The following is a 22,504-nucleotide window of genomic DNA, read 5'->3' as shown; positions in this document are numbered from 1 at the left end:
AGACACAGTTTGTCTGAAAAATAACCTGTATTGGCTGGTCATGGTTGCAGACAAAAGCCTCACAGATTCTGTGAGGGTAACTCAGGTATCTGTTGCAGCCCAAGGCACCTACCTGGCACTTGTAGCAGGAAGCCAGACACCTTCTTTTTTATGTCATATTTAAGAAACTGAAGATTTAATTTCTATCATGTGGTTTTATATAATTTTAATGTACAGCTGAAATAAAAAAAGGTTTTTTTCATAGGCATGGGTGAAAGTATTCTGCCCCACCAAGGAAACAAATTCTGTCTGGACAGATCCCAGACAGTAAAGTGGTTTTTTAACCTTGGCCAAACTTGGTGACCCCAGACACAACACTGTTACCTCAAAGAATTTTGAATACATTAACTTTTTCTAGTCAGAAAAAAACCCTCAGTAGATAGTGAGAACTCTATAAGACAAATTTCTCAGCAAAGACCTTAAGAGTATTGAAAGGACATACATGACTGATCCTGGACAGTGACCAGCTGGGAGGAGTGTCACCTCTATATCTTCTTTCTAGAAGAGATGGGTCAGCATTATTTTCACACTGTAATGAGTATTACCAGCATTTCCATGGACACAGGGCATGAAACACATTGCTCCCCACAGCCTTTCACAGTGTTCAGCATTGCTTTTGAACAAAGAAAAAGTCTCCACCCATTCCAACAAGCCCTGATGAGCACTGACCATCCTGTCATGCCTGAACACTGTTTGGTGCTCACGAAAGCCACTCAGCCAGAAGACAGTCCTACTTCTTTGGTTCCTTGAGAACAAGTATCATGGAAATATCTCAGAATGCACTTTGCCTAAAGATGTTCTACCAGACCTTTAAGTCCTGCACTTAAAGCTTTTAAAATAAGCCAGGAACTACAAAGTTTAAAAAAAAAAAATGGGAAAAAAAAAATCACAAGAGCAGTAGGTAAACTCGAGATCACTAATACTGTGAAAAGATGTTACCAAAGAAATGCTATGATTAAAAGAACAAAGCAGGGAATAAGAATTCATGTGTCTGCACATCTTGGAGAGAACAGGAATATATATTTTAAAAATAGCTTGTCCATGTGGGATGTTACAGGTAAGATCTGCTTCTCTTATGCTCAGTTAAACAGTATTACTGCCCATTACAAATGGTTTTTTTGGTTTTTTTTTTTTTGGTAACTTACCTCACCAGATGTTTCATCTACTAAAGAAATCTGAGTTGGAGTTTCAACCTCCAATGCAACCTGTAACAAAATCAACAAATGCATTACAGGACTTCCCAAACGTTTTATTTCATGCTTATGGTTAAGTATTCACTAAGCAGACATCTTTACCACTCACTGTAGCTCATGCTAAGCCAGTTAAATTAAGCTCATTTTCCCCACAGCAAGTCACAAATTTCAATTTCCACTGGAAAAAAAGTTTTCTAGGAGTTGAAATAGAAATACCTCAATCAAGATGTGCATGCCTAAAAAAAATCAGAATATGTTGGACTTCTAACAGCAACAGCTCTGGTTTCTCTGTCTGGATCACATGCCTTATTTTTGGATGACTGCAAAGTCCCAGGAGATACATCTTCCTAGGACAGACCTCAGTGCTGTAGCCCTTCTCCACACTTGTCCTTATTATCAGAAGCAGAGCCCACAAGTCACATGCAGCTCATATTTCTGTGTTTGTGCAGAGGTGATGGATTTATAGACCACAATTTGACCCATTTTGCCATAACCTCTACTAAGAGTCCTGTGACACAAGTGCTCTGTGGCTGTCTGCAAGGTTAGCACTGCAATGCAGGCTCCTCTCCCATCCTCCTGTTTGGTTTGGGTTTATTTGTTTGGGGTTTTTTATTTGTTTCAGATGATATCTGTATATAATTCCCCTGTCCCAAAAAAGCCAAAATAAATGGAAAGTCTTCTGTCATTGCCCTACTTAGATAAAGTCCAGCTTCTCAGCTGAGCAGCCTCCTCAGACCTTGGGTTTCATTGCAGTAGATGAATTCATGATGTTGCAAATTTCTGGGCAGCTTCACAAGATCCATTCAGCCAGAACTCACACAAAGGTGGTAACATTTGGCTTCTCCACCAGAAACTACAACACAAATCAAACTCAGAGGTTGCTGCAGAACACAGATACATGTGTCAAAAAGTATTTTAAACCAATAATTCAAACCACCAACAAGAGATGATTTTTTTTAAACATCATCACTAATTTTACCATTTGCAGTTTCTGAAGCCAAATAACCTGAAGAGACTGATCTAAATTCTGCATGTTCATTTGCTTCAGTAATTCTTAAATTTCCTACTGCAATGAAACAAGTGTTAAGTTTTAGATCTAAACTGCCCGAAGAATTTTTCACTGATAGCCACAGTTCAGCTTCATAACCATAAATGATAATGTCTCCAGCAGAGTTCTCCCCTTGTATTTAATAGTTTAAAGGTTGTAACCAGCAGCAGATTCAAAGAGCCTCTTGTGCCATATGTACAAGTCAGACTGGCATTCATAAAAACATTTGTCTGGAAGATGACATTTTGATTGATTCTCTCAGTCTGGTGCATATCAAATCAGCTCTTAATTCATTTCTCAGACACACATCAAGTACAAAGCTTATTTAATACAAGACAAAAGCTTGTGAATGAGACACCCAACAAATCCTATCTGATTTAAGGCCTGTGCAGCTCATTCCCTTACCAGCAGTCACTCCTGGGAGCAGCTGCTGCAAACATCTTTGTATTTTTTAAATTGTGTTGATTTGTGTTAATGTGTTTTATTTAGATTGTACTGTGGGTACTTCTGGCAACTCTTCCCAGATTTTCTCAAAGGTGTCAGGACCATCACTGCCTACTTTCCTTTTACTGTTCCTAACAGCCCTCCCTGCAAGGTGCCTCTTCTTCTAGCTTAAACTCAAATGGATACTGGAAGCAGACAGAAACAACCTTAGCAGCAAAAATTAAAACAACCAACACAAGCAAACAAACAAAAAAATGCCACAAGCCCACCCCATTTTAATTCTGCTAGTCCAAGATTACAGGCCTAGAAAAATTGTCACCTATGCACACTGTGCTCCTTCACACATCAAACATGCCTAAGGGATGTTCAGAGGCTTTTTTGCAGAGCTCTGAATCATGTTCAGACTCCAGATCAATAAATCTTTCCATTTCTCAAGGCTCCACATGAATCTAATTATTTCCTCCCTCACCTTCACACTTAAACAACATTCTTCAAAAGAAATGTCCCCTACTTCTCTTTTTTCTCTTATCCAGATTTACCTCAAGTTTCTTTGGATATGGATCAGAGATCTGAGCAAGGTAAAGAAATAAAGGAATAACACAAATGATCACTGTACAGATGCAGGACATTTGAAGCTGAAGTTTTAAAGCAAGGATAAATTTTGTGGAGGAAAAAATAAAATGAAAGAGTAAACAATAATAAATCAATCCCACACAGCAAGCAACAAGGAAAGGCAGATCAATGTAGGTACTTAAAGCTGGGAACACTATCACCAACACTCAGACACTGCAGAAGAGGGAAAACTTCATCTTCCCTAGAATCACTGTCTAGAGACTGATAATTTAAAAATAAACAAAAACTCACAATGTGGTTCTCCCAAAACTTGTACTTCCAGCTAGTCAGCAGCAGCTCCTTAGTTACTGGTGAGCAATATAATTTAACTTTCAAGCTGTGAGAAGACAAGAAACACAGATGAGTGTTTTTCAAAGTAGAGACAGGGAACAATCTAACCACACATCAGCACCTGGTACCTAGTACATCAAAACAGGCACTCAGACCCTCCCCTCATCTGAAGAGACCTGCAGAGCAGTAAGCCTGCAGGAGTGGTTTTACCCCAACCTGAAGAAGAATCAAGATTAATTAACTCATCGTTGTTCAGTTGGATTTTCCTCAACACAGCAAACCCAAGACTAACCTATGTGTGCCTGTGCATGCACATTTTTGTGGAAAAATAAAGTGTGTGACACACATGCACACTTATTTGTTGTTTTCTATACCCACCAAGGTGTGTTTCAGAGATGGATGCTTTCCCTGGATTGCACACTTGGGACAGTTAGAATTCATCAGAACACAGAATGCTTCCTATACAGTTCAAGTTTGTGGACCATGTAGAGAAACCTGATGAGCAGAGAGAGATTCTCTGCTTGTATTTGAGGAGATGCAACATCTGCTTTAATAAACTGTGCCTAGAAACTGATCCACAATCCCTCTGGGCCCCTCCGTATGTCTGACCATCCTCCTGCTGAAAAAGGTGTCCCTTGCCCTCTCCTTATGCACCTCCAAGAAGAGTCTGGATCCATCTACTCCACGCCTGCCTGCAAACACTGATGAAAACTTCTCTCCTCTCAGTTCTCATCCAGCTCTCAGCCTCTTCTCATGCATCAAGTACTCCAGCCCCAGACAAGCTTTGCAGTCCTGTTCCAAAATACAAATGCTGCTTTTCGCCCAGGGCTGGACTCAGTTCTCCAGATAAAAGTCTTAAAAGTGGGGAATAACCCTTTTCCTCAAAATGCTGGCTACCTGGTTGCTGGTATAGCTGAGCACCACTGGCCTTCCTCACAGCACAGGCACACTGCTGTCTCTATGCACCAACATTCTAAGGGAATAACAATAGTGAGGATCCTCATGAAGTTCAGTAAGGATGAGGGCACCTGGGTCAGGACTATCTGCAGTATCAATAGAGACTGGGATGAAGGGCTAAAGAGAAGCCCTGAAGAAGAGGCCTTGGGATGAAGATCTGGACATGAGCTGGCAATGTGCACTCACAGCCCAGAAATCCAACTGTATCTTGGGCTGCATCACAAGAACTGTGACCAGGAGGTCAAGAGAGGGGATTATGCACCTCTGCTCTGGTGAGACTCCACCTGGAATGCTGCATCCAGCTCCAGGGTCACCAGTACAAGAAGGATGTGGAGCTTTTGGAGCAAGTCAGAGGAGGGCTGGAGCACTTCTGTATCAAGACAGGCTGAGAGAGCTGGGGTTGTTCAGGCTGGAGAAGCGAAGGCTCCAGGGAGACCTTATGGTGGCCTTTCAGTTCCTGAAGGGGGCTTCTAAGAAAGATGGACACCGACTTTTTACAGGGCCTACAGGGACAGAACAAGTGAGTAATGGTTTTACACGGAAGAGGGGAGGATTAGATTGGACATTAGGGAAAAATTATTTCCTGTGAGGGGGGTGAGACACTGGCACAGGTTGCCAAGGGAAGTTGTGGCTGCCCCACCCCTGGAAATGTTCAAGCCCTGCTGGATGGAGCTTGGAGCAACCAGCTCTAGTGGGAAGTGTCCCTGCCCATGGCAGGGGTCGGAACTGGATGATCTTTCAGGTCCCTTCCAACCCACACCACTCTATGACTCTGTGCCCCGCAGCAGCTTCCTCACCCTGCTCTGCTCACCCTTAGCTCTGAGCCAGACGCCCTCTCCCTCCCTCCTCCCTCCTCCCTCCCCTGGGCCGGGCAAGCAGCCGCTGAAGCTGCACCATGACGATCTCCAGCAGGGCAGGGCCAGCCCGCCCATCCCCTCTGCCCCTCAGGAGCCCGTACCTGCCCTCCAGCCTCCTCTTCATGGCGGGCGCCCTCAGCCCCTTCATGTGATCTGGGGAGACAGGGCAAGGCCGTCACTTGGGGGGAGTGGGAGGGGGGGGGGGGGGGCAGTGTAGGGGTTGCCATGCCATGGTTGCCATGGTGACGGGGCTCACCCTTGTGGCAGTGGGACAGGAAGTAGGCGCGCGCCCGCAGGTTGTCGTGGTCGAAGCGGTCGATGGACACGGCCGGGTACTCGCGCACGCGACCCCCGAACCGGCTCATGGCGGCGAATGGCGCGGCGCTTCCGCAACCCCCCGCAGGCCCCGCCTCCCCGGCCTCTCAGCCAATCGCGGGGCGGCCCCGCCTCCTGCCGGCCTATCAGGAGAGAGGCGGGAACGGGCGCCGAGCGAGGCGGCGGCGGCGGGCGGTTGCCTAGCAACGTCGGTTGGCGGCGGAGGGCGCACTGAGGGGACGTCGCCATCGCTATCGCGCTCCGGCGGCCGCTCCGCGCTGGGCAGCCTGCGAAGAGACCTCGTTTTGCGACTCTTACACCCAGGTGGGTCGCCTAAGGGCTGGGTAGCTCTGGCGGTGGGAGCAGGGTGGGGTTACCGTCATGACGGTGACGCAGGAAGGGGCCTACACGCCTCCCTGCACGCCTTGGGGAATACAAGCAGCTGCCAGGTAAAGGCTGTGAGTCACTGGAAAGCTCTTGCTGACTCTTCGGGGATCCCAAATACATCCTGTGAATGTTGACTTGTGTTAAACCATCTAAGAAGTGCAGACACCTCTTCCAGGCACTCCGGCCCGGGACATCTCTCCCATCCAGCTACTGGAGCCTGTCCTGGGGGTGTCTGCGAGGGCTGAGGAGTGCAAGCTGCTGCTTTCCCGATTGCAGGCTCAATGAGTAACAAAGATGAGCACAGAACACAGACATGGCTGTTCACAGACTGCCACAGATGAGGCATTCAACAGCACCTTTGGACGGGACTTGCACAAAACATAAACACAATCAAGTCTCTCACCAACACAGCTCCTCTGTCTGCCCAGCATCCCTTCACAGATCCCTTACCTGCTTCATGGATCCCTTACTTGCCCACTAATCCAGCTTGATGCTCACTAGCAAGAATGCACTCATACACCTGTACCTCATACACTCTGCCCTCCTGCTTGCTTGGACCTGAGGTGCCCCTCCTCACCAGTTACTCCAGCTTAAAGTTTGCTGGTGATTATGGCTACGAACCTCCCCAAGCCCATATGTATGTGAGATACTGACACTCATCCCTCCATCCCAGCAGCTGGCACCAGTGGCACAAGGTGTTGACCCACAGTCCTGCTCCAGCTGCTGGCATGGAGCCCCTCATTCATGCCAGCCCTCCCCCAGAAGCTGATTTTTTGGGGGCACACATGTTGCAGCGAGCCTTTCTCTCTGGGGACACGGCTCTTCTCCGGAGCTCTCTGTCGTCCCTCTCCTCAGGCATCTTCCTCTCTTGTCTTCTGACTCTGCTTCTGGGAGCATGCCTTTTATTTTGCCCTTCAGCCCCGCCCATTTCCGGCTGGGGCAGGCCCTAATTATTGGGCACAGCTGGGCCTAAGCTCCCAGTTCATTATCGGCAACACCTGGGGACTTGTGGTTCTCACTACACACACACTATTCCAGCTCCAGTGGCTGGAAGTTAAAAGACCCCCATTCTCTGCAGCAGCTGACACCACAGCCCAGGGGGTGGCTGTACCCCTGATCTGCCTTCAGCTGGTGGCACCACTTTTCACTCATGTGCACAGGTCTCACTTGGTCCTTGCAGCACACATATACACAGGATAGAGAGAGAGATTAGGGAGAAAGTTAAGATGTAATAATATAAAGAAGGTAGGACAGGCTGACTGAATTGGCCCTGTTTTCCACATGACTGACCTTGTTTATACTTCTTTCTGCCTGCTCCCATCTTTGTTCCTTTCTGCTCCCTTTCCCCTGCACCTCCCTCCCAGGCTTGTACAGCTGGATTGATTCCTGCACCCCTCTGAGTCAGGGTGTCCCCTGGTTTACAACTGATCTTCCAGGGAGTCCCATCAGGGATTTGGAAGTGGTGAGGTTTGTTTCTTGTCAAGGTTTCAATGTTTTTTTTTTTTCAGTCAGGTTTGTGTCTGTATATTTTTATTTCTGGTTTCCCCTTTTCGCTTTGGTTTCCCAGTTCACAAGGTCCCTGATCAGATAACCCTGCTGGAATAAACGTTCTCAGACTCTCACATTCCCCCATCAATTAGTGCAACCAAGTTTGGTTCTCATCATTGCCTCCTTTGTAATTTACTGCTCAGGACTGTGTCCCATATGTTTTCATTTTATGGCTTCCTCCTTTTCTTATTATCCCTTTCTTGTTGCATTGAAGAAGGTCCTTGAGATGCCTTTAGAGGAGCAGACACTTCCCTCCCACATACCCTTACAGCTTGTGTAAGTGTTAAGGAAACTCCCATGTGCAAGTCCAGCATAGTTAGGATTTTATAGAAATAATGCTACAATTAACATTTTAAAAATGTTTTCCTAAAACCAAAACAGAGGTGTATGGGATGTCACTATTTCACCCAAATTAAATGCAGGCATGTTTAATCATCTTAACAAAGTCCATTTCACTGTTCAGCAATTCCCTTTAGATGAAAAGTGTTAGTATTATGCTGGATATTTTCTTACCATTCTCTTGCATTCTTTCCTTTGCCTGTATCTGTCTGCTGTCTTTTGTTTTTTCCCTGAACTGCAGCTGGCTGGAGTACAGCTCATCTTGTGCTTTTGTGCAATGAAACCAGCTCTGTGCCTGGAACTCACACACACAGCAGTAGACAAAGAGTACATTTTTTTGAAGGGCTTAAATAGCAGCCTAAAAATATCAGGTTGACCCTTTTGTTATTTGATATATGGTACTTAAAATGTGTGGCCTTTATATATATATGGCCCTTATTTTATTTTTTTTTTGAGCAGGACGTGCAATTGGAATAAATGATGACTCAGGAAATGCCACACATGCTGAGATGCCTTGAAGAAGCACAGCCATTAGATGAATTCAATGCATCCTGTAAAGAAGTGCATGACACTAGTAACATGTAAGTTATCATAAATCACTTATATTCATTTTAGTGTAGCATTTATTACAATCTAATGTTATTGCTAACTATACTGTTTAAAATCTCCAATTTACAACAATGATAAGCACATACAGGGCATGAAAAATTCTGTAATGGCTACAAAAGAGCCCTTTGCAGCCAGGGAAGAAAAAAATGGTGTTGATATAGATAGCTCAAAGACTACACTAAATAATAAGGTTGTGTACTTATCATGTTACTTTGTATGTTACACCTCATAACTTAGTGGGAAATTTACTTTTTTCATTAGTGAATATTTGTCTTCAATACAAAATGCTGCAGAGCCTGGTAATTGCATTTTTGGAGTGCTGAACTGCAAGGAATAGTTTAGTGTTGCCAGAAAAGAGACCTTGAGCATATTTTTATTGATTTTTAATAAGATGTGTGCAATATGAGATGAAAGACCCTTTTTTTTATGCTGATGGGTCTCATGCAGTTAGGCTAGAGAGATGCAGACCTGCTATTTCTGCATTATAACAATAATTCTTGATATAATTTTCCCAAAGATTGGTATGTTATGGTGTGATTTTTTTTTCTCATTTTCTGCATTTCTGTCAGAGTGAGTTTTTTGTGCAATTGATAAGACATCAGCATTCAACTTTTCAAGCTCTCAGTTGGTACAGGAACTTGCTGAGTAAGGAAATTTTAGTCTGTGGATTTGGAAGCAGTGTACTACCCACAACTGCACCTCTCACTACAAAATCCAGCAGCTTTTTCTTCTTTGAAGATAAGCTTCCTAATTATGAGGCTGAAACTTGATGATATTACAAAACTAGGAAAGAACTCCTTTCTGATCATATCTGCTAGGCATGATAGTGTGTTTTGCTTGTAGAAGTTGTATTTCAGTAGCACAGTAAGATAAACTCAAGAAAGGAAGTGCAGGGAAATTCAGATACAAGGTAGAAGTCAAATTGTTCATCTTCTTTTGAAATACAGTTCAAGTGCACTCCTGGTGATTTTCCACTGACCTTGCAATTTTTTTTGGTTTTTATTTTTTATTCTTTTACTTTGTAGATTGAGTTTCATTTATGGCAGCTCTGCTCTGTGCAGGTTTAGCAGTTGATTATCCTATTCACTTTTTCCCACCAGACTGAACAAAGAGGTTTTGTGTGAGGAGGAACCAGTGGTGGTCAGTGCAGATTTTGATGGGGCAAGGGATGAATTTTGGTAGGTTGTGTGCCCTGCCTCCTTAGCCTATACAATTTATTTCTTAAGACCTCTTCTTTATCATCTCCACAGTGACCATGAGACCAGCAGTCCATTTGTCTTCCTTCCCTCCCAGCCCAAACCCTGGCTGTTTGTTGTTCTTCAGTAACAGCCCAGTTCATCATTTGCTGGTTCTCAGTTTGGTGCCTCTTAAATAAGAAGAAAGACAACTCTGAGAAGCTGCCAGTTCCAAGAGGGCAATGACTCTAAAGATGTGAAATTCAAACCATTACCATCAATGTGCACAAGTAAATTTTAGGCAGCATTGGTCATTCAAGGTAGCAAAAATATAATTATAATAGTTTCCTAGATAAGAAATATAGGTGGGCTGCACTTGTTTGATATCAAGTAGTGCATTTAATTTCATTCCAACTGCTTACAACATTTTTCTTTTTTAGCCTCAGACTCTGATGAAAATATAATATTGTACTGTCTGTAATTCCCTTATTTTTCAATTTGGGTCTACCCATTTCATGATGTCCCTAACAAAATTGCTTGCTTCTTTCTTCTCTATTATTTTTAAATCTTATTTCAGGAAAAAGTCTGAAGTTTCTGAAGTCATGGCTAAAGCTGACATGAAACCAAAATCTATCCATCATGCCAAAAAATGGTCAGAAGAAGTAGAGAACTTATACAGATTTCAGCAAGCTGGATACAGAGATGAAGTAGAATATAAACAAGTAAAACAAGTTGATATGGTAAGATTTGTACCCTGACAAGAGTTATTACTTCTGTCTCATGTTAAAGAATTAAATGGAGGTGCTGTTTCCTTTCACTTAGGCTGATTTCTGATGCTGCTTTTTCTCTGAGGTGTGACTTGAATTCTTGGGCTATTATTGACTGTGAAGAATAGTTTATTTCATAGAACTGTAACAGAAACACTACCCAGCCTGTTTTTTTATTTCTTCACTCTTATTCATTAAGAAGCATAATAGATTTCTTTGAAAGGATGTAGCTGCTATCTGAAAGGATAATTTGTTTTTGAGGATAGGAATTTATCAGACTGCATTCTCTGTGAAGTTTGCCTGTGTCTCTGCCAAGAAACCTGATAGGAAACTCCTTTATTGTCCAGGGAGCCAGTGCTGTGTCATTGCTACTGACTTCAGTTTTACAGTTGAGTTCCCTGATAGCATAATCAGACTTTGTGCTCACTCAAAACTTGGCTTCTGTTGAAACTCTCCACAATAAAAATATTTGATGCCAGCTGTGGTAAGGGCAGTTATGGCACAGGCATCCATCCACTGAGAATACCAAGGAATTGTTCCTCTGCTCACTGCAATTGGTGGTAACACTCCTTAGCACATCAAATGATCTAATAATTAAGGCCAGATATTCAGTGGCTATTTGAGATTCAAAACAGCAACCAAGAGGTTAATGCAGCAAACAATTTATTGTCTTTATCAGAGCTCTGTGATTGATCTTCCAAAGCAGCACAGGTAGCATCAAAAGTTCACTGTAAGTTTTTAACCTGGGCACATAAGTGCAGAATGTTCCTAGGAAAGTCACTCCTCATCCAATTAACTCAAAATACAGCAAAAGGTCCACAATAAGATGCAGTTTATTCTTTTGCCATGGGCACAGGTAACACTGTAATTCCTGTAAATTCATTTAACTCTGCAAAAGGAAATTCTCCTCCTCCTAGTGTGCTAGGATCAAACTTTTAAGATTTATGACAGGGCACAACCGTAAACAAATCCTGCTTATTCAGTGTAAAATGAGTGGGCGTGTTATCCAAACTTGTCAGGCTCTGGCAGTGGTTCTCTTTCAATTTACACATTTTGAAATGACTTGTTAACTCTATATTAAGTTTCCATAATGCAGTTGTTGATTATGATGCAATTATAATGTAGGTAGAAAGGACATTAAGGCTCTTACATATTATTTATTATGTTTAGACAGAGGATGCAAATAGCTCCTCTGTGTGTGTCTCAAGTAAATGTGTGCTGGTTTGGGCTGGGATATAATTAATTTTCTTCATAATAGCTAAGCATGGGGACACAGTACCTGCTCTGGTGTGGACTTACCCACAGCCACAGACACTTTGGGCTTTCCTCCTCCCACATGGACTCACCCACAGGTGACAGTCCCTTCAACTTGAGTTGACACTGGAGTTCCAGCCCGTGCAGTACAGCAGCCTGGAGACAGCAGCAATGCCCTGGCCACCTGCCAGCCCAGGCACATCCTCATTTCTATTACCAAAATGTTCCAGCACACAGCACAGCAGAATGATAAAACACTACAGCACTACCACAAGCAGTGAAAGCAAGAAAGCAGCCACTAATGGGTGGTAGACTCTAAATGAGGCAAGCAAAGTGTCATGCCAAGCACAGGTGCCTGCAAATTAATAGCTAAAACAGCAAAAAAAAATCTATAAATTCAATGTAGCACATTCCAGGCAAATCTTTTGTTATCTCAAACCCTTCAAGCTCCATGTTGGGTGCCAAAAAGGACTCCCATGTCTTAACCCCAGCTGGCAACTAAGCCCTACACAGCCTCTCACTCACTTCCCTGTGATGGGGTGGGGAAGAGAATCAGAAGAGTAAAAGTGAGAAAACTTGTGGGCTGAGATGAAGGCAGCTTAATAGGTAAAGCAAAAACTGAGCACACAATCCAAGCAAAACAAGGAATCATTCACTGCTTCCCATCAGCAGGCAGGTTTCAGCCATCTCCAGGAAAGGAGGGCTCCATCACATGTAATAGTTACTTAGGAAGACAGATGCCATTGTTCTGAATGTCATCATATTGCTGAGCATGTTATATGGTATAGAATTGCCCTTTGGTCATTTGGGGTCAGCTGTCCCAGCTGTGTCCCCTCCAGACTTCTTGTGCACTCCCAGCCTACTTGCTGGTGAAGTGGCACGAGAAGCAGAGAAGGGCTGTGTAAGCTCTGCTCAGCAATGAGGAAAACTTGTCTGAATTATTACCACTGTTTCCAGCACAAATCCATAACATGAAGAAAATAAATTCCATCCCAGCCAAACCCAGCACATAAAGTAAGTGATGAAAATACCTCTTCTGTGTCTCTAGTTCAACATCTACCAACCCCATAAAGCTGTTGAACACACAAGTGCTCAAGACACAAGAGCTTCACACTGGGGAACACTGAGCAGCAGCAGGATGGTGCTGGTTTCCTGAAGGCCTAATTCTGCTGGTTTTGAGTCTATGATGTGTGTGTGGCTCACTTTATCTTTATGAAAAGCACATTTCTCATGGTCAGAAGGATCCCAAAGAAACTCTTAAGTGTGTGTCAGTCTTACAGAAGGGGAATCTTTCAGTCACTCGGGTTACTGAATAACAGAATAGCAATAATGTTTTATCCTAAACAAGGTATTTTAAAAGCTTTTACTAGTCCACTTTATAAATTACCCTATCTATCAAGTATTTTTAGATCCTTATTTCTAGGCTTCTCTGATCACATAATTCTTTATATTACACCAGAAAACTGCTTTCTGGCATCTTGCTCTTAGTATTTTTTTAAAAGCTAAGCACATTAATAGCAAAGTAGTGTTTAGATGTAAGTGAGGCTTACCCATGGAAGTATCATTTCATGTGCACATGTTCATGTGAATTTATGTCCTTTTCATTCTATTTGTAGGTAGAATATTGGCCTGAAACTGGATTTGTTAAGAAGCTTCAGAGAAGGGACAATACATTCTATTATTATGATAAGCAAAGAGAATGTGAAGACAAACAAGTCCATAAAGTGAAAGTTTATGAGTATTAGTTCTGTTGTTGTTCTATTTTGTTTGTATGCTTTATACATCTGTTTGTTAGAATTCTAAGTAAATTATATTTCTTTAATCTGACTTACATTAAGTATTGATGTCATTCTTGGGTAGAAGGGGAAGTACTGGAAATGTAGAGAAGCTTGGAATTACAGACATAGGAATTCCATTTCTTTCCTGCTGTAACCAAAAGTCTTATTATTCCTCATTTTCCAATCTCTAATATTTTATCATCAAAAAGATAAAATGCTGATAAATGGGCATCATATATTTAACTGTGTGCAAAGTCCAATGCAAGTACCAGCATCAATCTTTATTGAAAACAATAGAATCTTCCTGACACTGGCTCATGTCAGCCCCAGTCCCTTGGTGTAGCTGAGGGTTATGAGACTACAAAGGGAAAAAATAAGCCCAAAAGGCAAAAGTTTCCATGGAGAACAGCAAGAATAGCAAACAAAGGATTTGGTGGAAGACTGTGACCAATCAAGTAGCAAGGACCAGTGCTAAGCTGCAGATTTAAAAACCAGATATTGTGATAGAAACAGTGACAACAAGGATGTCTTCCTGACAGGATATCTCTGCAGTATTTTTGTCAGGTGCAAGTGTTAATTACTTGAAGAGGAAGTATTAATTCACCTGGTAGCATGTGCCTTTTTATGGAGGAGGGAAAAAAGGATTGTGGATTTACTTGCAGTGGGTTCAGGCAGTACAAAACTGCAGGTAGAAAATAGAACCTGTGACAAATGATGTTTATGGTTAGGTAACTAAGGCAGAGAATACGTGGGATTTCTGTGCAGAATTAATAATTTCAAATACCATTTTCAACATCTGCACCTGATCTTGTCACTTGGACATCTTTTGTTCAGAAGAGAGGGAAGCTGCCTCCTCTGGATACAATTAATTTCTTCTAAATGTAGATATGGAACATTTGCTTTGAACATGTTGCTGTGCTGTCAGCTCTGCAGAAGCTGTCCCCACGTGTGTCCCTACTCTGAGACACCTGGGACAGCCCAGGTGTCACGCTTGCCTTCACTCATTAAGGACTTTAAGTGAAACCCTTTAAGATGCCAAAAATATTTAGATAATTGCCCTCTGGAACAGATTGTTATCTGAACCAGTAGGTGTGTTCATGGTAGCTACATAACAGTGTCATGAATATCTCCTGCCTGCAGAGCATGAAGCAGAGGGGTGTTTAAACTTAGGTTTCAGGCACAGATCAGCAGTGTACACTTGACCAATATTCTCCATTTGAACCTAAAATGGTGGCCAGCTCAGGATCCAAAATAGTCAAAATAAGTAGCATAGGTGCAATATTCAAAAGATCTCTCTGACAATCGTTGACAATAATTTAGTCACCCTATTTTTGGAAGGTACTCATAAGAAACTATGAAGCCTTTTTTATTTCAGGAAGGTTTAATGACATAAAAATAGAGAGTTATTGCAAAGATAGAAATAAAGCATTGTTACAGTAACTTCGGATTTTCATTGTGATTTCTTCTTTTTTTCGTTGCTCTGGATGTACTTGTTAAGAGAGGTCTTTTTGCATACTTTGCCATCAGTGTGAACAGAAAAAATATCAGGATGAGCCATCTATTTTGTCTCTTTAAGACTGGATCTCACTGGATCTCATTTTTTAACTTCAAAGATTCCTAAACAACAGAAATTTGCCAGTGGACATGAGAAGTCCTTTAACAAACTTAACACAACCAGGTGTGTTGTATGCCCAGCTCTAATTAATTGGCAGAAATTACTGTTTGCAGCAAACACAGAATAAGTGAGAATGTTTTGTATGACTCTTTTCTCAGTATATATAAAAAAGACATAGCTGGGTATTCTAGAACAGAAATTAAGCAGCAGGTAAATTTTTAGAACATAACTTATTTTAAAGAAAGATTTGAAAAAATGGAAACAAATGTAAGATTATCATGGGCTTCCCTCATTTTACCTGACTACCCCTCAATGTTTTTGCAGTACTGCTGGACATTTTCTCTCTTGTATTATGTTCCAAAACAATGAGTGTTTATTTCATACAGCCCACTGCAGTTTCTTTTTTTATTATTTCAGACACACACCAGGGGAATTCATGTTCCACTTCTGAAATACTGGTTATGTATGAGTTGGCAGAATGTTCTTGGTTTGAGAGAGTGAATTACCTAGATTTTATTACTATCATTTTTTGGCATTATCAGTGTGCTAAAAGGTTGTATCTCACTGTAATATTTAAAAGAATAATGGGATGAAAAAGGAAAGAAAAGCCTTATAATTAGTGCTAGAGACCAATTTACAGACAGTCTTTTCAGCCCGAATGCTGGGAGTTCTCTCACTTCATCAGCAAAAAAGCAGGTTTTGTATTGTCAGTGACAGTGTCTTTTATAACTGGCCTTTAACATCCAGTTCATATCCACATTTCTTTCCAGTTCATGCTAGTCTTAGGGCTACTTAAAACTACTCCCTTTTTTTTTCAAAGACATCTGTGTAACTTAGCTATGGCCTTAGCTGTGAAGCCAAAGGCATTCCTGTCTTTAAAAAAGAAACTGGTACAGGGGTTCTTGCCTGAGTTCAAGTTTGTGATCACAAGATAATATTAATCTAGTGTGAGGACATTTGTTTGAGTTAAGTCTTAGAATCATAGAAAGGGTTAGAAAGTTTCCCATAAGGGACAGGATAGCAGACAAGAGGTCTATGTACAAAACCAATATTTATTGTAAATAGAAAAGGATCTTAAATTTAGATTAAAAAGGCATAAATTGGATTATCTGAGTGTGAGGATATTAGGGTAGCAAAACAGGGTGTTAGGGTAACAAATAATGAGGTACCCTAACAACAAAATACACAATTGAATAGTCAGTAACTCTTACACAGAGGTTAATTGCATACTCAAATTACTTGTTAATAGGTCTTCTCCTAGATCTAGAACAATTATTAAAATCATACCTTAAGGCAATGTGGTCAGACAATGACTGCAGGCTCCTCTGTTAAGTTTTAAAGGATCCTAAAGTCTGAAAGTTCCAAAGTTTAAGAGTTAAAGCTTTCTTTAAGATTTAAAGGTAGCTAATGAAGATACAGCTAATAAAGATATGAATTAGAATTCGTATATAGGGATTTAATATTTCTTACCCTACTCTGGGTGCAGTAGCATCCCTTTCTTTCAACCTCTTGAGGAGTAACCACTCGATCAGGTGTCCCTGCTGGAGAGAAGGTGGAGCAGAACTTCCAGGGAAAGTGTACAGGAGTCTCTCTAATCAAAGATGGGACTGGACTTTTATAGAATAAAGTGATTGGCTGCTGTCATTTAACTTAGCACTGCCTCCAGTATCCTGGTTTTTCTTCTCCATTGAAGAAAAAAAGGGGAACAGAGGAAAAAACAATGAAGCCTTTGTTCTCACCAAGCAAACTCTTGTTATCTACCTGTTCTTGTTTTGTCTCCATTTGGCCAAGCTGTGGATAAACTGAGCTCTGGATTCTTCAACACAGAAGAGCAGCTGATGCCACAGAGATCAGCTTGGCCTTCATTTTACCTTTCTGATATTGTTACCAGTTCAGAGTTTGTTCTGCCCTTTGCTTTCTCATGGGAACTGCAGGGAGACAACAAACAAGTGACAGAGGGAAACTGAGGCAGGCCCAGAGAGGCAGAGTGCCCTGCTACAGAAGGGACCCTCAAAGATCATCCAGTTCCAACCTCCTGCATGGGCAGGGACACCTCCCACCAGACCAGGTTGCTCCAAGCCCCATCCAGCCTGGCCCTGAACACTTCCAGGGATGGGGCATCCACAGCTTCCCTGGGCAACCTGTGTCAGTGTCTCACCATCCTCACAGGGAAGAGCATCTCCCTAATCTCCAATGTAAATCTACCCTCTTTCAGATCTAAACTGATACCTTTTGCCCTGTTGCTACGGCCCTGACAGAAACTCTGTGCCCATCTTTCTTGCAGGCCCCCTTCGGATGCTCTAAGGTTTCCCCAGAGCCTTCCTTTCTCTCCTCCTCCTCTCCTCTCCTCTCCTCTCCTCCTCCTCTCCTCTCCTCTCCTCTCCTCTCCTCTCCTCTCCTCTCCTCTCCTCTCCTCTCCTCTCCTCTCCTCTCCTCTCCTCTCCTCTCCTCTCCTCTCCTCTCCTCTCCTCTCCTCTCCTCTCCTCTCCTCTCCTCTCCTCTCCTCTCCTCTCCCTGGCGCTCCTCTGGATCTTTTCTGAGAGTTCCATATCCTCCTTGTGTTGGGGACTCCAGTTCTGGATGCAGAACTGGAGTGCAGTGAATAAGGTGGGGGAATCATCTCCCTCACCCTGCTGGTCACATTTCTTGTGATGCAGCCCAGGATAACATGGGCTTTCTGGGCTGTCAGAGCACAACGCTGCCTCATGTTGAGCTTTTCATCCACTGATGCCCCCAAATCCTTCTCTGCAGGGTTGCCCTTGATCCACACATCCCCCAGCCTGCATTGATGCTGGAGATTTCCCTGGCCCAGGTGCAGGACCTTGCACTTGGCCTCATTGTCCCTCCCAAGGCTCCCACACTCCTACCCCTCCAGCCTGTCCAGGTTCTCCCTGCAGTGGTTTTGGTTTTCAGCTCTGCTTGGAGAGCATGAAGCTGATACTTGAGAAATTACAAGTTTTCCTCTGCTACTCTTCTGCTGGATGTGTCTCACTCAAAAAAAAAAAAAAAAAAAAAAAAAAAAAAGATGTCAAAAGAATGTAATGTGTCAGTATTTTCTGTTACTTGATAAATCTGTCACCTCAGTTAAAGCTCACTGAGAACTGCTAGCTTACTTGTCTCTTAATTTAAGGTCACTAAGTAGTGAAAAACTATCAGAAGTGAGCAATCTGGGGAAGCTTTGCTTCATTTTAGGGGTGACACACCAGCTCATATCAAGATAAGTAACTTATTTCTAAATGCCATTACGAAGCCTTTTTTAACTGAACTTCAGTAATTTTAAAAAGAGATAAAATCACATCTCTCCATTTTATAGCCTAGAGATGAAAATATGTGCCATTTTGCTGATTTGAGTTTTGAAAAAAGTAATTTCATGAAAATACTTTTTAAGGGATTTTCCTTATCTGTTGGTATTTCTCTTATCAGGCAATTCTGTGGTGCTTTCAGTGACCATTTGAAGCAGCTCAGGAAAGGATGATGGCAACACCCCCTGTGAGCAAGTGCTTAGCAGCTGCCCAAGTCTGATGTTCTTAGTCTAATTCTAATTCACTTCATGCCTTTGTACAAAACAAGAATAAATAAATGCCTTCTGTGCCTGCTGAAGTTCAGAAAAGGAGGTAAACCAAACTTTTCCAAGACCTACTTTTCAACCTTTGTGTTTGACAGCTACAAGTGAAATGGCAAGGGTGCAACCTTCCTGAATTCATCCAGTTACTCTGGGGAAATAAAAGCTGCATTTGTGTTTTCTAGGTTGGTTTCCTATGTTTTCAGCCTTTACTGGAATTCATTATGGACCCATATTGTCTGAAAGTGTTACTATGTTGATATGATTGCTTTACAGTCACAGCAGCTCAAAGCACAAAAAAATGGTACAAATGTTTTAAATTTTGCTTTAATACCTGAGTGGACAGTTGTCTTTCCAGCTCTGAATACACCTGAACCTCAGCCTTTTGGTTTTCAAACTTGTTTCAAGTTGAAAGTGACTGATCAGCTTAAAACTGCTTAAAGACAAGTTTGTAATTTAACAGCTTCTGCTGTTCCTTCCATGTCTGCTACAAGGGAAGTCTCTCTGAAAACAGCTCAAATGGAGTTGCCTTATGATCTTCACAGCTTCTCTTTTGTTACCAGAGTTCCTCTGGATTTATATTTATTTGTAGGACCTGCACTCTTAGTAGCCTGCCTGTGCTGAGCACCTCTTGGCAAGTTTTATTTACTGAATATAGGACATTTTCTTTCTTGTTGCAGTTGAGACTTTGCATGTGGCTCAAGTCTGAAGCTCAGCACACTTGCAAACAGCATTTGGAAGAGTGCCTGGTGACTGTGTGCCAGGGGCTGGCACCCAGGGCAGCGAGTGAGATGGCAAAGAAAAGGTAATTAAGAATGGGATTTAACAAGAAGAATGCAGGGAACAAGCCTGGCCCCTCCATATTCCCTCCTCATCATCTTCCCATACTCGCTCCACCTGATCCTTCCCTTTATGTGTCTGTGGTCCCATAAGTTTTGTGCAGTTCCCAGACCCCCTCAAGTATCCCTTAATACTCACGTAAACCATATTTCCTCCAACAAAACCAAGGCTGACCCCCTCCAAGACTGGGGCTAATGGCCCATCAGCCAGTGCCTGACAGGCTCCGGCCTCTGTTATTATCCCTTTCATGACCTGCTCAGTATTGTTTGTCTGTCTGTTTAATTTAGCATTTTCCTTGTTATTTGTTATTTATTGGTAAGGAACAGTCCTTAACCAAATAACTTGCTGAACCAGATGCTCTCATATCTCACACATCCTCACACCAAGCTCCCTGATGCAGGCAGTTTGGGGGATGTGTACAAGTGCCTGCTCAGTCCCCTGTCTTCCTTCTGCAGACATCCAGGCAGGTGGCACCTCTAAGGACATGGAAACAAAGGGAAGTGAATGCTTAAAAACAGAAGGAGAAGACTGGGGAAGGTGGGGAAAAAGGACACATGGATTCAGGGAAGGATGAGCATGTGTAGGAAGTCAACCAAGCAGATGCATTAGCATTTTGCCAGTGATCTTGTACCCCCAGAAACCTCCTCCCTCACTGGCAGCAGCTCAGTTCTTGTTGGCTGAGAAGCACAATGCAGTCCCAGCATCTCACTGCAGATGTTCATCCTGCTTGGCAGGAGTGGCTGAATGCCTCAGCCAAGGGGAAGGTGTCCTGCTTGGGTGGATAAAGTCCTGGCAGCTGCTTGGTTTTGCAAGGGGAATGGAGCTAAAAAGCAAGCAGACTGGGTGTGGGGCAGGTTCTTATTTTTTGCCTAGGGTGCCTAGAGGATGTCAACTGCACTGATCTGCCCCAGGGCACATGCTTGTGCCAAACATGATGTTTTTGAAGAAAAGCTGGGATGTGAACAGGGCAGAGCCAGCAGGTGGGCTGTGGGTGCTAGGAGATGGGTGCTAGGATGCTGTGCATGGAGAGATGGGCTGATGCCACACATGCTCAACACAGGGATGTGTTGGGCAGGGATTTTGGAGCAAAAAGCATGGTAGGCCTGGAGATCTACCTCTTCCCATGGCTCAGGTCTGCTGAAGCTCCAAAGAAGAGTTCTTGCTTTGTAGCCCTATTCTGCTGCTGCAGGGTGTAAAATCTGTAGACTCCTAACCTAACCTCCCCAACAGATCCATCTTCATCTTGTTCATAAGAAACTTGAGTCACAGTGCAGAGGTGCCCTGCTTCTCTCCACCAAAAGGAGGAGGCCTATAAAATATACCAAGGGCTGAAAGATCAGTGTTTCAAGGAGACACTAATCTAAAACATGAAGTATCTCTTTGATAGACTATCACTTACAACTTCGATCTCCACAAGTGAGAAAGATTACTATGCTTGGAACTACAGAAATTATTTAAAATCTCACTGGATTAATAACTTGTCAGTCCAGAACAATATTTCAACAGAGAAATGCATCTGGAGGCTGAGTTCAGAAGAGGTGTTTAGAAGAGATGTTAATTAGTGGTATGTATACTGCAAGCAAATTATTGAGAACTCAGGGCAAAAGAAACAGAAGAAATAGAGCAAGTATGCTACAGAAGACATTAAGACATCACTGGGTACTGTAGTTCAGGAATGGCTTCTCTGCTATTTGCAGTTTTACTGTTTGCATCAATCTGATAGGAAAAAAATCATCATATATTCAGAATTCCTGCTTTACTGGATCAGAGCAAGGCAGAAGTATCCATCCACACCAGATGAAATAATTTACCATCTGTAACTGAGGAGGATGTGAAACATCACCAGCTAAAAATAAAAACTTTCAGTTGAGAAGTCTGGGGATGGGAACACTCCCAGTCTCAGCTCACCGCTCTGCAACTCACTAATTTTAGATCTTAACAAACTGATGTTTGACTGATGGAAGCTCAATATGATTCCATACTTAGGAGGGAATGATACCAGGCTGTGTAAGTAGACTCTAATCAGGGACAAATTAATGAAGTGTTTACACTGGGAGGTTAGAAAATATTTTCCTCTGTGCTCAGCTGTTCAGAAGCATCTTGTCTGATTTGAAGTACCAGTGAAAATCCACAGGAAAGATGAAGAAATAGGCATTTAGAGGTTTTGTTTCTGGACCATCTTATTTTACCTCCTGAGGAATAACAGTTTCTAACAGCTATCATCAGTCTCAGCCCAAAGTTAAGTAAAAGCAGGGGCTGGTGCTGTGCAAGACCACAAGACCAGAAGTTCACACTTCTCAGGTGAGATGGAGCCCTCTGCCCTCAGACTCTGTGAATGCCATAAATTTTTAGTAAGGTAACAGCTCCCCTGTGCAAGGAGGATTTAAGTGAACTTGCTTTTCAATTCAGAGGCCACAGCTGCTGCAGGTTTTGCATTGCACAACCCATCAGGAGGAAAAAGCCTGTGGTTGCTGGCAGTGCCAGCTGGAAATATTTCAGTCCAGATGACAGCAGTCTGGGTGTCAGGGAGGTGTTTCAGTCATTTAATGGAGCATGTCCTTCAGGGATGCACTTTGGGGAAGGAAATCTGCTTCTCCTGGATGCACTTGTCTGCCAGGTAGCCTTGAGGTGACTTGGAAAGATGGAGCAGTCTTGCTGCTGGTGGGATGACCTCTCCTGGCACGACTGAACGCTCATGCTGTGAAGCAAGGAAGGTCTTTCATCTCACCTCTCTGCAGAGAGCCTTATTCCATAAATTCTGTACCTGCAGGACGTGGTTGTGCCAAGGGGACCATAAAGAAGGACAAGGAGAGGAGATTTTTCTTTTCTGTTAATGCTGCTGTGGAAAGCTTAAATGGCAAGACAGAAACCCTG

The 22,504-nt window shown here is 42.8% G+C and overlaps 2 protein-coding genes across 6 annotated transcripts in view; one reads left to right on the top strand and one right to left on the bottom strand.

Moving 5' to 3' along the window:
* The window catches only part of DCLRE1C (DNA cross-link repair 1C), a 13,711-nt gene extending 7,706 nt beyond the window's left edge, over window positions 1-6,005 (bottom strand). The window contains exons 1-5 of one of the 3 annotated variants that reach the window (XM_071734068.1): window positions 5,698-5,859; window positions 5,543-5,594; window positions 3,589-3,673; window positions 1,185-1,244; window positions 482-537 (exon numbers count right to left, since the gene is read on the bottom strand). In XM_071734068.1, coding sequence (XP_071590169.1) covers window positions 482-537; window positions 1,185-1,244; window positions 3,589-3,673; window positions 5,543-5,594; window positions 5,698-5,806 — 362 coding nt within the window. In that variant the 5' untranslated portion in view covers window positions 5,807-5,859. Of the gene's footprint in view, window positions 1-481; window positions 538-1,184; window positions 1,245-3,588; window positions 3,674-4,524; window positions 4,601-5,542; window positions 5,595-5,697 lie in introns of all 3 variants that reach the window. The other 2 variants (XM_071734069.1, XM_071734067.1) reach the window with 2 other exon arrangements.
* Window positions 5,964-22,504, top strand: MEIG1 (meiosis/spermiogenesis associated 1). 3 transcript variants are annotated; one of them, XM_071734070.1, is made up of 5 exons: window positions 5,964-6,080; window positions 8,490-8,611; window positions 10,392-10,554; window positions 19,471-19,595; window positions 22,401-22,504. In XM_071734070.1, exons 2-5 carry the CDS (start codon window positions 8,508-8,510, stop codon window positions 22,462-22,464), a joined length of 456 nt encoding a protein of 151 aa, XP_071590171.1. In that variant the 5' UTR covers window positions 5,964-6,080; window positions 8,490-8,507; the 3' UTR covers window positions 22,465-22,504. The 3 variants fall into 3 exon arrangements, with proteins under 3 accessions (XP_071590171.1, XP_071590173.1, XP_071590172.1); XM_071734072.1 differs by lacking the exons at window positions 19,471-19,595; window positions 22,401-22,504 and adding an exon at window positions 13,452-13,662 and having other exon boundaries at window positions 10,392-10,536; XM_071734071.1 differs by lacking the exons at window positions 19,471-19,595; window positions 22,401-22,504 and adding an exon at window positions 13,452-13,662.

Source organism: Heliangelus exortis, chromosome 1 (genome assembly GCF_036169615.1).
Source record: "Heliangelus exortis chromosome 1, bHelExo1.hap1, whole genome shotgun sequence".
Classification (NCBI taxonomy): Eukaryota; Metazoa; Chordata; class Aves; order Apodiformes; family Trochilidae; genus Heliangelus; species Heliangelus exortis.
Note: the sequence above shows the minus strand (reverse complement) of the source record. Positions and strands in the feature narration are given on the sequence as shown.